This window comes from Peromyscus californicus, unplaced genomic scaffold (genome assembly GCF_007827085.1).
Source record: "Peromyscus californicus insignis strain IS unplaced genomic scaffold, ASM782708v3 Scaffold_7__1_contigs__length_154581171, whole genome shotgun sequence".
NCBI classification, from domain to species: Eukaryota; Metazoa; Chordata; class Mammalia; order Rodentia; family Cricetidae; genus Peromyscus; species Peromyscus californicus.
In genome coordinates this window covers 47,040,916-47,056,846 of record NW_026294595.1, presented here as the reverse complement: position 1 = coordinate 47,056,846, position 15,931 = coordinate 47,040,916, and the positions used below count along the sequence as shown (strand labels likewise).

The window sequence follows — 15,931 nt, the reverse complement described above, 5'->3', positions numbered from 1 at the left end:
AGTCTTAACAAAACTATTAAAAAGTCCAGGTCCAAAACACACGACAATTAGGTGAACTTAACACATTTCTACAAACTGCGCTCAGAAGATTTATAAAAAGTTGTTAAATAATGCAGGATGCCCTGCTCAACCCTCAGGACCACATAGAACCGGGCACAGAGGCGCACACTTGTTCCCCAGGCACTTGTGGGATGGAGGCAGGAGGATCAGAAGGTCAAGATCATCCTCAGCTATATGGTGAGTCTGAAGCTAGCTTAAGTTATCTGAAACCCTATATTTAAGAAAGAAAGAAAGAAAGAAAGGGAGGTGCAGGGAGCAAGATGGTTTGGTGGGTAGAAGTACACAAGCACCTAGCATGTACCAGCCTGCGCCCACACTCAGACTAAACTAATTTAATTTAAGGAACAGGGCTAAATAAGAAATAATGTGTTTTCTTCAAGCATGACGAACTGAGTTTGAATACCCAGCACCCATAAAAGCCAGACATGGCTGTGTCTGCCTGTAACCAAAGCACTGGGGGTGAGAAAGGGGGGATCCTCAGGGCTCCCTATCAAGCTCCAGCCTAGATGAAACCAAGAGCTTCCAGTTCAATGAGAGACCAGTTCAGTCTTAAGGTAGTAAGACAAGTAGTGATTAAGAATTTAAATTTTAAAAAAGCTAAACATTACACAGCAAATTTCAAAAATTACCAAGCCAACATATAGACTATAATCACTTGTCATACAATAAAACTAAAACTAACTTAAATATAAAATCCAAAACTATACACATGCAGACATTTTTAAATACTGTTAAATTAAAAAATCAAAGGTTTGCTAAAAATAGTAACAGAAAATATTTAGAATTTAAAGTATAAATAATATAACCTAAAAAAAATAGTCAAACAATACTTGGGAAGAAAACTTATGGTCTTAACGCATATTTTTTAAAAATCAAAACTAAATATACAAGAAAGGATAACAAAGAAAAGCCAAACCAGTTGAAAAGAGATGATGATAAAAGGAAAGAGAATGGAATAAAAAAAGGGGAAGAAAAGAGACAAGAAAACCAAAAGTTAGTTCTGAGTCCTGCTGTGGGATAATGCTTTTGTACACTGGTTTAATAAAATGCTGATTGGCCAGTAGCCAGGCAGGAAGTACAGGTGGGATAAGCAGACAAGGAGAATTCTGGGAAGAGGAAGGCTAAGTGAGGAGATGCCAGCCTGCCATCCAGGGAGCAGCATGTAATGGCACACAGGCAAAGCCACAGAACATGTGGCAACATATAGATTAACAGAAATGGGCTGAGTTTAAGTGTAAGAGCTAGTCGATAGTAAGCCTGAGCTAATAGCCGAACAGTTTGAATTAATATAAGCCTCTGTGTGTTTATTTGGGTCCGAGCAGCTGCAGGACCAGTGGGTGAGAGAGATTTGTTCTGACTGCACACTGGGCGGGACACAGAAAATGGCGCCCAACATAGGGCACAAACCCACAACCCAGGGATTAAGAGTCCCATGCTTTACCGACTGAGCTCACTGAGCTTTTATTGCCTTGCTGTTCTGTTCTCTCATTGGCTCTCATGAGGCCCAGCTACCTCACTTCCTTGTCACTGCCTGTCTATACAGACCTCCAGGTCTCTATGGTTGATACTGGGATTAATGGCGTTGTCACCACGCTTGGCTCTGTTCCCTAGTGTGGGCTTGAACACACTGAGACCCTGCCTGCTAAGTGATAGGATTAAGGGCATGTGCTACCACTGCCTGACTTTTGTGTTTACTTAAACTGACTTGCTATTTCCTTTGATCTCCAGGCAAACTTTATTTATTAATATACAAATAAAATATCACCACAGGGTTCAGTTATGGCTCAGCAGGAAAAGCCACTTATTGTCAAATCTGAAGACCAGCATGCATTCCCCAGACCCCAGGTGAAGGCAGAAGAAAAAAAACTACACAAGGTTGTTCTTTGACTTCCATACATGCAAATGTGACCCCTACACACACACAAATAAATTTCAAAAGTTAATTAGAAATTTTAAATACACAATGACACTATCAGTATCTGCTATATCAACAATAACAGGCAAGACAGTAAAAGCTAAAATAAATAAGGATGGAATTTTCCCCTCACCACTGCAAAAGAATTCTATTGGAAGGATTCCTCTCTACTGAGGATAAAACACAAAAGCACAGTAAAAGGTATGAAGACAGAATATTAAAGTTATGATTTGAATTTGATTCAAAGCCACTAAGTCTTGTGTCTTAGTTTGGGTTTTTATTGCTATGAAAAGACACCATGACCACAGCAACTCTTATAGATGAAAACATTTCATTGAGAAGGCTCGCTTACAATTTCAGAGGTTCAGTCCATTATCATCAAGGCAGGGATCGTGGTGGCATGCAGGTAGATGTGGTGCTGGAGCTGAGAGTGCTACATCTTGACTCAGAGGCAACAGGAAGTTGACTGAATGTCACAGAGGGAAGCTTGAGCAAGAAAAAAACCTCAAAGCCTGCCCTCACGATGACATACTTCCTCCAAGGCCACACTTCCTAATAGTGCCATTCACTTTGAGCACCACTTTCTTTCAAACCACCACACCTTGTCTCCCTCCCATTTGGTTCACAAACTAATGAGAGCAAGGCCATTACCTTTGGGGCAATACTGAAGCAACTTCTCGGAGAAGGCTAACCTAAACAACCAGACATAAGGCTTCTTAACAAACCTACCTACAACACAGTCTATGAAAACTCTTATTCACACACATCCAGAATTATCAGAACCTGAGGAATGCCCATGACCTGAAAGCTAGGAATGTAACAATAGGTAACATATCTCAGGGGTAAGAGATACTTGGGGGGGGGGGGGCCTAAAATAAACATCATTAACACAGCATCAAAATGAGTCGTACTATGAGCGCGTGCACAGGAGGGCTCAAAGGGTAAACCACATGTTGGATAAACATGAGAACCCACATACAAGCCAGGAGTGGGGGGACATTCTTGGAACTCCAGCACTAGGGGGCAGAGACAGGCAGATCCCAGGGGTTAATATTCTGTCCCCTCCCCCTTGAAATCCCACCCCTTGGGGCTGCCCTGCATCCTGAAGTAAAGGAAAAATCCCTCCCCTTTCCCCCACTCCATTCCCACGAGGTGCGCACACCTCCGCTTTCTCTCCCTTCTCTTTCTTCCTTGTCTCTCTCTTTCCTATCTTTCTCTTCACTTCTCTATTATAATAAACTCTCCACGTGGATGCAGTGCCTGGGAGTGAATGACTTTCCACATGTCGCCGCCCCTGCTGCATCTGCCCAGCATGTTTTCCCTCACGCGGGGGATAACCTGGCCAGGCCAGATGGGGGTTGCCTACTTGTGCAAATTCATAACAGGAGGGGCTCACTGGGCAACAAAACAGTCAGCTCTAAGTTCAGTGAGAGATCCTATCTCAAAAAATAAGCTGGAGAAATGACTAAGGAAAACAACTTAATGTCAACCTCTGACCTCCAGATATGCCTACATGGGTGAGCACATCTATACACTCACATGGAGGGTGGGGGCAGGAACTAAAAAGACAAATGGAGGAATGTGGAAAGACAAAGAATAAAATAGGAAAGGAAAAAATAATTGTTTAAAAACAGCTTTGGAAACATGATTTTATTTAATTGTACAAAGTAGTTATCAATAAAAAATTCCTTAGACCTAAACAGCTAGTGACAGAACATTGATTAGAAGACACATTATTCCTCCAAAGTTCTAAGTCAGTTTGTGCCAACAGGTTTCTCTGCACTTGTAACCATGACACCAGAGTCAAGACAATCAGGTTGTAGAGACTGGGTGTCAGCAGCAACTCTAACAGTCTTTAGGGAAAGCCAAACTCCCTGGAGACAAGACTGTGCCTAGTTGAGAACTTTTGCTCTAAAACAAGAAATAAACTCCTCAGAATTATATGAAAAGTTGGTCTGATGATGTATTCCTTTAACCCCAGCACTCTAGAGGTAAGGATCTCTGATTTTGAGGTCAACTTGTTCTACATAGTAAGACCCTGTCTCAAAAAAAAAAAAAAAGAAAGAAAAAGTAAAGAGATAACTATTTTCCTATCACAGTACCCAGCATGTGACAATAGATACATACTATAAAATAAAATTTCTCCCTTCCAAACTGTTTGTGAAACAATTTTTAAAAATTTATTTATTCTCCCAGCACTCGGGAGGCAGAGCCAGGCGGATCTCTGTGAGTTCGAAGCCAGCCTGGGCTACAGAGTAAGTTCCAGAAAAGGCGCAAAGCTACACAGGGAAACCCTGTCTCGAAAAGTCAAAAAAAAAAAAAAAAAATTATTTATTCTTATTTTATGTCCATTGGTTTCTTGTCTGCATGTACATCTGTATTAGAGTGTCAGTTCTGCTGGAACTGGAGTTACAGACAGTTGTGAACTGCCATATGGGTGCTGGGATTGAACCCAGGTCCTCTGGAAGAACATCCAGTGCTTTTAACCACTGAGCCATCTCTCCAACACCAATGTGAAAATTAATAATCTATAATTAATAGATCTTTAAAAGCTTTAAATTTTTTTCAGCCCAATCATAGTATTAATTCCTATTAGTTACAAAGTAATAGAGGCTATTAAATTTATATACTTACTTCTTATATATTCAAAATGACTAACAACCATAACCACTCAAAAAGTCATAACAACTTAAAACAACAGTACTTATCAAGTCAACTTGTAGATTTTTCCAAGCAAATGTTTCCTCTCATCAATTTTGCATCTTTCAATTTCTTTTTCTGGTTTTTTTGAGACAGGGTTCTCTGTGTCACAGTCCTGGCTATCATGGAACTTGCTTTGTAGATCAGGCTGGCGTGGAACTTACTGAGGTCTGCCTCTGCCTCTGCCTCCCAAGTGCTGGGATTAAAGGCGTGCAGCACCACCGCCACCACCACCTGGCTTACCTTTCAATTTCCTTCTTTCTTTTTTTGATTTGGTTTGCTTGTCTGTCCTTGAACTGGCTATGTAGACAAGGCTGGCCTTAAACTCACAGAGATCTGCCTTCCTTAGCCTCCTGAGTGATAGGATTAAGGTTGTGTGCAATCATGCCTGGCATGTTCCAATTTTTCAACATGAACTATTCAATTTTACTTATCCAACAAATACTTACTAGGTGAATGTCTACTAGGAGACAGTATTGAGCTGCCATAGATTCTGAGATATGTAAGAAATATAGAAGCAAAAACATCTTCTGCTGTGGGATGGTCTGTATGTCAAGTGTGTTGCTGACTGGTCAATAAATAAATCACTGATTGGCCAGTGGCCAGGCAGGAAGTATAGGCGGGACAAGGAGGAGAATAAAGCTGGGAAGTGAAAGGCTGAGTCAGAGAGATACTGCCAGCCACCACGATGACAAACATGTGAAGATGCCGGTAAGCCACGAGCCACGTGGCAAGGTATAGATTAATAGAAATGGACTAATTTAAGCTGTAAGAACAGTTAGCAAGAAGCCTGCCACGGCCATACAGTTTGTAACCAATATAAGTCTCTGTGTTTATTTAGTTGGGTCTGAGCGGCTGTGGTACTGGCAGGTGAGAGAGATTTGCCCTGACCGTGGGCCAGGCAGGAAAACTTTAGCTACAATCTTCCCTCAAGGAGCTAAGTAAACAAATGCCTAAGAGCAAACAAATTGGAACAAAAGGATGTAAAATACGCAAAGGGAGGTGGCCAAGTAAACAGAGACAGGAAAACCTCAAATTTTCTCCTCCAAGATTCTAGAAAGGCAGAAAGATGTTGATGGCTGAGTTAAGTTTGGTTTTTGTTGTTTCAGGGAATTTTGTTTTGTTTGGGTTAAGTTTGTTTTTTTCAAGTATTGCCTATGATGGAGGCTAAAGTGAACATTTATCTAGTAAAAATCTTGGCAGAAGGAAAGTTTCAATTACACCTAACATCTATAATTATACATTAACAGTTATTTGAATATTATCTGAATAAAGACTTTCTCAAGACCAATTTTTTTTTCAAGACAGAGTTTCTCTGTGTAGTCCTAGAACTCACTCTATAGACCAGGCTGGCCTCAAACTTAGAGAGAACCACCTGCATCTGCCTCCTGAGCACTGGGATTAAAGGCGTGCGCCGCCGCCGCAGCTGCCGCCGCCGCCGCCACCGCCACCACCCAGCCAAATTTTTTTTCTGTAATCAATGTTTTATAATATTTTTGCATATAAATAAGTAAAATTCACTTTGCTTTGACTAGTCATACTTTCTGTAGATACCCACTATCTCCAATGTCACACTATTTTATTTTTATACCTGTGTCTCCTCTACTGGTTCAAAAGTAGAGCAACACAAAATCAAACTTTAATTTTGATTAATCAAATAGTAACTAGGTTTTTCTTTTTTAACTTAGTAATCATGTTTTATAAAAAGTTACTTAATTACGTAAACATCAAATTTTGTTTGTTGTTTTATTTTGGGGGACAAACTCTCACTGTACAGCCCAGGCTAGCCTTGAACTCAAGATCCTTCTGGAGTGCTGGTATTACAAAGCATGACTTACTACGTCCAGCTTTATATCTAATTTTTATAAGGACTTTGAGAAAATAAATCTCAGCTAAACTGTTTTTTAAGAACCTTCAGATGGTATTTTCTCTTAGATTAAATACATTTTAATGAGGCCATATCATGTGTTACAATTGAAACTTTTCTATAGAAACACAAATTATTCCATAATAATATTAATCAACTTATCAGACTTACAATGCTGTGTATCTGTCCATTGCAGACTGCACATCTCTGCGGTAAACTGTTCGAAGAATGACCATGACCGGGTCAAACTCCTGATCCCAGACTTCAGCTATTAGAGAAAAGGAAGCAGAAACAGAAAGTTGACTTCTTAAGAATAAACCAAACTCAAATTACTTATTATATTCATTGAGAATATTTTAAATTCAAAATTGGAAGTTAAACTTAATTAATTTGCCTTAACGAGAGCTTGAAGCTGTGATTACTTTTACTAAGTTAAAAGCCATAATTTAAACCTTAGGAATGTCCTCTTGGGTTCTACAAGCCTCAGAAAGCAAAAGGTTTATAATGTAACAATGCCCCACTACAAAGTTTAAATCATTGCTGTTGGATTTAAGTGTTTTTTTTCTTATTTTCTTGGTAAGGTGTATATTAGAAAGAGTAAATACCTTTTTAAATGATTCAACTATACAATTATGCAAACTAAATTAAAAATGTATCAATCAGCTGATTTGCAAGGTCACTTCATAAATTGTGGTTTTCTACCCCTCAACAAAAAATTAATAATTCTCCTTCCCTTCTGTACAATTAAGAATCACTATCCTATGTACTGTGTGCACAATTGGTAATGCATAGGATGGTTCTAAGTATTAAGTGTATGTATACCATTTCCTTTTAATACTTATATCATTATTTTCAACATGTAATTTTCAGATTTAATATGTAACTATAAGATACAAATAAAACTCGTCACCTTATTAATAATCATGTTAGGATAAAGTAATGTTAAAAAAAATGAACTCACTGGGGGGAAAAACAGTAAAATCTTAAGGATGTAATCTTACAGATGATTTTAGATGGGACAAATGTCTAAAAGGTGGCCTGAAAAGCTAGAAAGCTCTTCCAGAGGACCCAGGTTCGATTCCCAGCACCCACATGGCAGCTCACAACTGTCTGTAACTCTCACACCAATGCAACAAAATAAAGTTAAATAAATTATTTTTAAAAAAAAAGAGAGAGAGAAGAAAAGAATGTTGAAGAGGTCAAGGAGCACAAACTTCAACTTCTTCAAATTTTTACTGTGAAAACTAAAGTTTTTTCTTATTAAGACCCCTCTGTCAATCAAAATTTCACCAATTTCTCACTCTTGTCAATCAAATCATCTATAAATGTAGGAGGAAAACCTTAGAAAGATAATCACTTAAGGAAAAGGCTTCCGTGAATTTAAACATATTACTCTGTAAATGCCATCAGCATCCTATACAGACTTTAAACTGTCTCAGGTTAAAAATCAGATAGTGAGCATTGTGGGACACACCTTTAATCCCAGCACATGGGAGACAGAGTAAGTAGAGCTTACTGTCAGTTTGTTTGTTCTGTCAGTTTGGGGCCAGTCTGGTGGACACAGAAATGTCCAGGTCAGCCAAGGTTACATAGTAAGACTTTGTCTTTAAAAAAATTCAACAAAATAAATGAATAAATGATGAAACTGCTTCAAATCGAATTAAGAAAGATGCCTTCTTTCTTTTATAATTTATGGTTCATTCATGGTTAGTGGTCACTTACAGAATGAACTAGAGTTCCTAGTTAAAGCTGTTTTTGTAATTTAGTTATTTTAGAAGGCCATAATGTAACAGAAATACTTTCTGTTGTTGTTTGAGATACAGTCTCTTAATTATGTAGCCCTGGTTATCCTGGAACTAGTTACATAGACTAGGCTGGCCTAGAACCAGCCTGCCTCTGCCTCCTAAATAGAAGTAATAGCACTGTTTACTAGGAAAAACATAAATTTATAAGAAATTAGGCAGAAGAATACCAGAACTGGATTACTACAAGACAAACGTTTTTAGGGTTAAAGTTAGTACAGTCCTGGTTTTAGAGGACAGGACCTGAGTCACATCCAAGAACACACAGGAAAAGGCATGGAGGCATGCACTTAGAATCCCAGAGCCGAGAGCTGGAGTCAGGCAAATCTCTGCGGCTGTCTGGCCAACAATTGCCTATTAAACAAGCTCTAGTTTTAGTGAAAGAACTGTTGCAAAGAACAAGGTGGATAGCATCTGAGGAATGAACAATACATTCAAAGGTGACTTCTGGCTCCGGGATATGCATACCCACACAAACACACATGCACACTAAATAAATAAATACACAGATAAGCATTTCTTTCCATGTACACAGGAAAGAATACACTTACACTTGTAAAACATACCTTTGGGAGTATACATGCCCTGCTGCATAGAGCCTCCAGGTTCAAAAACAGGAGCCTTAAAATCAGCTACAGCAGATAAAACTGACTCAAAGCTGTAACTTCCAGGAATAATGCCACTTTTGGGGTTGGGATTTTCTGGGATATGATGTATGTGTCAAGAAAAAAACAATATTAACGACTAGAGCAAGCTTCAAAGTCTGCAAATTACTCATTTCTAATTCATTTCACCAAAATAGAAAATCACTGGCAGTAATGTATAAAGTTGGCCACAAGAGGGCCACATAAAAAGTCAGTATTAACTTTATTGAGTTGTCTTTTTCAATCATTTAAATCTAGGATCCAGTTAATAAACTATATGATAAAGTAGTCCTAAGTATACTTCCCCCCACCAAAAAAAAATCATCAAACTCCATTAAATGAGAGGAAAACAATTTTAATTATCTCTATTTTCATCAATGCATATGCTGCACTCTTCAGAAACCCAGAAAGAACGGGGCAGTGGCGGCACACACACACATTTAATCCCAGCACTTGGAGGCAGAGGCAGGCAGATCTCTGTGAGTTTGAGGCCAGTCTGGTCTACAGAGCGAGTTCCAGGACAGCCAGAGCTGTTACACAGAGAAACCCTGTCTCAAAAAACCTACTACTAAATAATCAGTTCTATACCAAGGACCATGCGTCCAGTAGGTAGAGGGTAATCCACAAACTTGAAAATTCTTTAAGACTCAATTCTAACAAAAATCTTTGGAATGTTTAAAAGCCCAATAGTGGTAATTTTAAGGACTCTCTCTAAGCTCTATGAATTCCAGGTTGGCTACATAAGAAAAGAAGACATAGGTACCATTTACAAAATGTCCACCTTCCACTCCCTAATGTTGTTTTAGAGGATCAGGTCCTATGTGTCCAGAACTATCAGTCCTGAGGTCAACCTAAAGTCTAAGAAAATCTTTCCAAGAGGCAGTAAAGGTGACAAATGCATACCGCCTGCCCTGAACATATCCTTCAGCAAACAACTGAAATGCATACTGCCTGCCCTGAACATATCCTTCAGCAAACAACTGAAATGCATACCGCCTGCCCTGAACATATCCTTCAGCAAACAACTGAAAGAGATTTTTCTTTTTCTGCATATTTTCAAGTCTAAGGGGGAAAAAATCCTTAAAAACTGAGATATTTTTAATCCATAACAGTAATTTTTACTATGAGCACAAAATTGCATTTTTAAAGGATATGAGGTCAAGCAAAGAACTGTGCGTCCTGTCATTCATACACAGCTGGGCTACCATTTCTGCCCTGAGAATCTCATCATCAGACATTCCTAAAATTATTAAAAACAGAATTAGTCAATATGGAGATGGATTATAAAGAATTCACCACATATTTTATTATGATGTTCTACAAAATGTGAAATGCCTTAAGTTAAAAAGTAAAAACTACAAGGCCCAAATTGAACTGCAGTTTCACTACCTTAATATTGTAGTTACTATAAGCAAAGAATTTTTTAAAGATTATTCTAAACCATGTATTAATTGTACATGTCAAGATTTTAAAGGTATGTTTAAATATATGCACATCCTTTTTCTTTCTCCATAAACCAGACACTAACAGGAATAGGGAAAGAGAAAGAAAAAGTAGGTAACATCACGATTTATGGTTTACCTAAGTGTAAACGAAGACTCAGAAGAATCACAAGGAAGGTGAGTGCGCCCTCCAGCATCGACCGCTCATGCTCCACATCAAGTACTGTATTGTGGTGCTGTGAAGCCATGGTCAGTAAGTCCACCACCTTAAACCTATAAGAAGAAATAGTGCAAACACATTTTTAGAGAATAGAAGAAAACTAAGTTAAATCCCAGATATTTTCTAATATGTATCTTATGCTTACCTTTCAAAGACAGACGATATAAAGTAATCTGGGTCAAGTCGAGAAGCACAGACCTTTAAAAACATGGGGAAAGCTTTATTTCTCACATTCAGTTTTGCTTCTTATACTAGTCATGTTTTTAAATTTTCTATATCTTCTTCTATAAGCTGTGAGCCACACAAACCCAGAAAAAGCACCAAGGACTAGTAAAAGATATTAAGGATAGCTGGGGATATCAAATTCCTAAACAATAGAAAATTCATTTAAGAGCACAGCCCCACACGAGCATCTGCCCACTTCATCTAACTCACATACAAATGCACTATTTCCCAAGCCCACAATGAATCTACGGCTTCATGCAGCACAAGTAGGTACAGCCTTATGCAGCAAAGCCTGCCAGAACCATTTCAATTCCTTCCTCCATTCTATCTTGCCTTTTCTACAGAAACCCTCAAAACAGTGCTTGCCTGGGCTTTCTGCTACCTCCTGACTACATCAAGACACACATCAAGGCACTTCTAAAGCACAACATCTGGCTATCGAGCTGACTCACCTGTAATAAGTAAATATCGGGATCAATCATGGAGTTGCAGAAATGAGACTGGACATAGGTCATGGCTTGTCCTTTGATTTGCAGACCATTTCTTACCCACATGTTGCTGTGGATTTCAGCAAGACTAGCCTAATAAAAAGTGAATTCGAAAATAGGTCATCTAAATTTAATAAAATTATATTGTATTAAGTAATCATTTCAAATATTTTCACTTAATCATAGTATGAGCTTAGTATTCTGTCCAACATTATTCAGTTTAAATACACCTTTTTTGTTTGTTTGTTTTTGTTTTGCTTTTGTTTTTAGTACAGGGTCTCACTATATAGCCCAGGCTGACCACAAATTCACTATGCTCCTCAGGTTGGCCTCTGTTCCACTATGTAGGTTTATTCTTAAATATCCAAACTAATGACTATATTTTATACAGCTCTCATCTTTGAAGTTTAAAAACGAACTAGTTTTCTACTATGGATACATTTATAACAACTTCACTGAAATCTTTTTGAGAAATCAGTGCTTATTTTTCTTTCAACCCCTGCCCTGCAAAATATATATATACATAATTCTTAAAGACATAAGCATAAAACAAATCTAATTGGTCAAAGTCGATGAATATACTATACATTTTAGTTCAACCTAACTCAACTTTCAACCTAAAAAAAATCTTGTAAGTAACTGGAACTAAAATCAAAACTTAGATTAGAACTTACTCTATTAGAATTTAATTCTTCATGTCCAGCATCAACTAAAGCTAAAGGAGGATGAGATAACCAAGCCATCCCATTCAAGCTGTTTTAGAAGCCTGAATACATACTTGAATTTGGAGTGGGTGAACCATTAGTTTCATTAACATCTCCTGATCCGGTAAAAGAGAATCCAAATCTAATTCTTGACATTTCACAGCCTAGAAATCCACGATCAAAAAGTTAGTAATTCAATATTCTCCCCCAAATTATAAATAACATCCAGAAAAGAATTCGTTAGTGACAAGCTCACCTTACTTAAAAACATAGCATAATAACGGTGGAGTGGCAGGTGAAAGGTGACTTGGTTAGGAGCTGGCTGGAGTAAACAAAATTCACAAATCAATGTTTAACACAAGTTCCCAGGTTTTAAACATTGTAAACATTGTCCTACCTAGATTAATTCCTACACTGTTTTTTAATCAACACTGAAAATCTCAGAAGCATAGCTTTGAAAAGAACAACATCTCAATAGGAACTTCTGAAGTTTCAAATACCAAACTCGAATAAGTTCTTTGGTGTTAAAATGTACATTTGAACCCCTCACTATATAAGTAGCTATAAAAACACAGACAGATATATCTATATCCCTATCTAACTCCCACTGCTAGGTTAACCCTGGAGAGAAAGGAAAGCCCTACACCCAATTCTTGCTTTCTAAACACTTTCCTCCACTAGAAATCATCAGATAGCCTTACAAATACTGACTCTGGGAAAGAAATAGGGAAACTATATATACAATAAACCAAAACCATCTGAAGGGACATAAGCATGCACGTACTCAAAAGTGATGGATAAGCAAAACACAGAAATCAACTTGAAGGGGCTCTCACTGGCATCAAATGCAATACACCCATCTGAGACCATCTGAACATGAAACAGAATAGAGCACTCTGAGAAAAACAGAAACTATGAACCCCCATCATATAAAAGTAAGTCAGTGAACTGAAAACTGAATAAGAACACAGAAATATTTGCAGCTTCAAGGTATGGCCTCACAAAAATATCTTACTAATTACAGTGAGAAAAAGAACAACTTTAGGCTGAAGAAGCCCAGCAGGCATCATACTAAGTGAGTAATCAAAGTGAACAAACACTGGAACAAACATGTCACAAACCATCAGAGTAGATACAATGAAAGCCTCCAACAATCTTTCTGTGATATTCCTGCAAAATATATATAACCTGAATTTAATCATGAGGTAAACCTAAACTGAGCAACATTCTACAAGATAACTAATCTACGCCTTTCAAAATGCCACTGTCTGGAGAGAAACAAACACTGAGAAAAGTGTCCCAGAAAGAGATCTGAGACACGGCAACAAAATTCTCCAGGTGACTGAACCCCATCATTCTGCTAAGAAGAACATCAATGAGAGCTGGAGTGAGAGTCAGTAGAGTGTACAGGAGGACTGCATTCCAGACCCCTAGAGCTCATGTAAAAAAGCCAGGTATCCTGTTACTTCCTTATAATCCTAGCACTGGGAAGAGAGAGAAAGGCAGATCCTAGGGCCAGTCAATCAGGTTGGCCTACTTGGTGAACTATATGCCAATAAGAGATCTTGTCTCAAAAGTAAGATGGACAGCTCCTAAGGAATGACACTCAAAGTTGATTGTGACATCCACAGGCAATTGCGTGACTTGCATGTACATATGTATGTGCACGCACACACACACACACACACACACACACACACACACACACCCCAAAAATAAAAGAATATATCAATGAGCAACTACTAAGACATAAATGACTTCTAAGAATTAGATGCTTAGAATACATGCATTTTGCTTACATAAGTGAATATTCTAACTTATGGTAAGTGCATATTAAAGTTTTGGGTAGAAATGGGGATAGAATCAGTAACTCAGAGATTCCTGAAAAGAAAGTTCTTTATATTCCTAACTTTTCAGTAAATTTTCTGACTGTGTTAAATTATTTTTCAGAAAATGAAACCCCTAACTTTGTACACTAAACTAATTTAGAAGAAAAAGAAGGGGAAGGAGGAGGAGGAGAGGAGGAGGAGGAGGAGGAGGAGGAGGAGGAGGAAGAGGAGGAGGAGGAGGAGAGGAAGAAGAGAAGAAGAAGAAGAAGAATTATTCACCACCCTTACAAACACAACAGGGGTCCTACCTGCCTAAGGTTCAGAGCTTAAATTGGGAGTTGGGCAATTGGGGAGCACTATTATTCATCACCCTTACACACATACACAACAGGGGTCCTACCTGCCTAAGGTTCAGAGCTTAAATTGGGGGATGGGCAATTGGGGAGCACTATTTAGTCTTTCTTTCTTCTGCATTCTGTGTGTTCTGAGCTACTTCTAATAGAAGGAGTGACTTCTTCAATGCCAACAGAGTGTGCCCTGTGCCAGCTCTGTTCATTATTAAGAAAACACACCTTGGTTCCAGCTCATTCTTCCATTCTCTATCAAGAACACTGCTCAAATAATAAAGTTGGAATATACTTTTCATTAATTTCTTCTGCCCCATTCACATTCATGCCAACACTTTTACTTCTTCAACTGAAGCTAATTTTCACTCCTAAGAAATGACACATATACACTTAAAATGGAAAAAGTATGCCTCTGTCCTCTAGGAGACAAGCAAATACAATTAAGGTTCTCTGCAATTTCCTAAATGTCAAAGGACTAGCCATCCCTTTTCTACCTGTTCTGTGAAGTCTTTATGATACCAATTCTTCTACTCTTATCCCATTAAAAGGTACTCATAATTTTCAATGTTAAATGAAATCTAACACTTTTTCCTTAAATGCTATTATACATGCCAAAAACCATCCATACCTAGACAGGTTAGAGATGTAGTTCAGTAGTATAGCACTTGTTTAGCATACACAAAGCCCTAGGTTCAATCCCCAACACAACACATTTTTAAGCATATACAATAAATACATAGACTTACCTCATCTACAAAGTTAATAGCATCAAACCAATCTTGAAGAGCTTCAAGGCAGTACCTTACAACATTTCGGGTATATTCTTGAGTTTCCTTTAAAACAAAAAAAAAGTTACAAAAATTTCATAGTACATAAACATAGATAGTTTGAACATTAAATTACATGGAGTAAAAATTATAAGCATTGCATATATAATGGTAAAATGTATAGATTTTCAAGATAACCTATATTTTGTTTCAAGAAACCATTCCTTCATAAACTAAAAGTAGCGACCAATGACAAATATGAAAATTACAGAATACAATGTGTTTCCTTCTATTTATTCTTTAAAGTGAAGCAAAGTTGGCAAATACTTTAAATAAATTAAATGCAGGCTCTATTTCAATGGCTCCCCAAAAATTCTATAAATTCATTACTATTATTACTATTATTACTATTATTCACCAAATACAGAGTCTCCTTGGGGATGATGAAAAAGTACTAGACACAAACACTGGTAATGGTTAAAAATCACTGTCACTGAATTGTTCACCTGAAAATGGTTCAAGAGCAATTTTTTTTTTTTTTGGTTTTTCGAGACAGGGTTTCTCTGTGTAGCTTTGCGCCTTTCCTGGATCTCACGCTGTAGACCAGGCTGGTCTCGAACTCACAGAGATCCGCCTGCCTCTGCCTCCCGAGTGCTGGGATTAAAGGCATGCGCCACCACCGCCCGGCCAAGAGCAATTTTTAATGGATATTATACACAATAAAAAGGAGGACAGAACATATACATGCTATAATTAGCCTGTAATATCTTGGCTTAGAAAAAGAAATGGTGTGAGCCATTTGCTGTATGAGAACTGTGAAAAGCAATTACAATGTTTTATAATAAAATGGATCCACTCAGTTAAGTTTTAAGTTAAATGAAAATGTAACTCTAAAACAGGCTCTTACCAAAAAGAGAAATA

The 15,931-nt window shown here is 37.9% G+C and overlaps 1 protein-coding gene across 3 annotated transcripts in view; it reads right to left on the bottom strand.

The window, feature by feature from the left end:
- Positions 1–15,931, bottom strand: part of Ubr3 (ubiquitin protein ligase E3 component n-recognin 3) — a 147,036-nt gene that overhangs the window by 71,904 nt on the left and 59,201 nt on the right. For all 3 annotated transcript variants that reach the window (XM_052722507.1, XM_052722508.1, XM_052722509.1), the window contains exons 11-19: positions 14,990–15,076; positions 12,324–12,389; positions 12,142–12,231; positions 11,328–11,456; positions 10,796–10,848; positions 10,570–10,703; positions 10,143–10,228; positions 8,911–9,052; positions 6,714–6,810 (exon numbers count right to left, since the gene is read on the bottom strand). In XM_052722507.1, the coding sequence (XP_052578467.1) occupies positions 6,714–6,810; positions 8,911–9,052; positions 10,143–10,228; positions 10,570–10,703; positions 10,796–10,848; positions 11,328–11,456; positions 12,142–12,231; positions 12,324–12,389; positions 14,990–15,076 (884 nt within the window). The remainder of the gene's footprint in view (positions 1–6,713; positions 6,811–8,910; positions 9,053–10,142; positions 10,229–10,569; positions 10,704–10,795; positions 10,849–11,327; positions 11,457–12,141; positions 12,232–12,323; positions 12,390–14,989; positions 15,077–15,931) is intronic.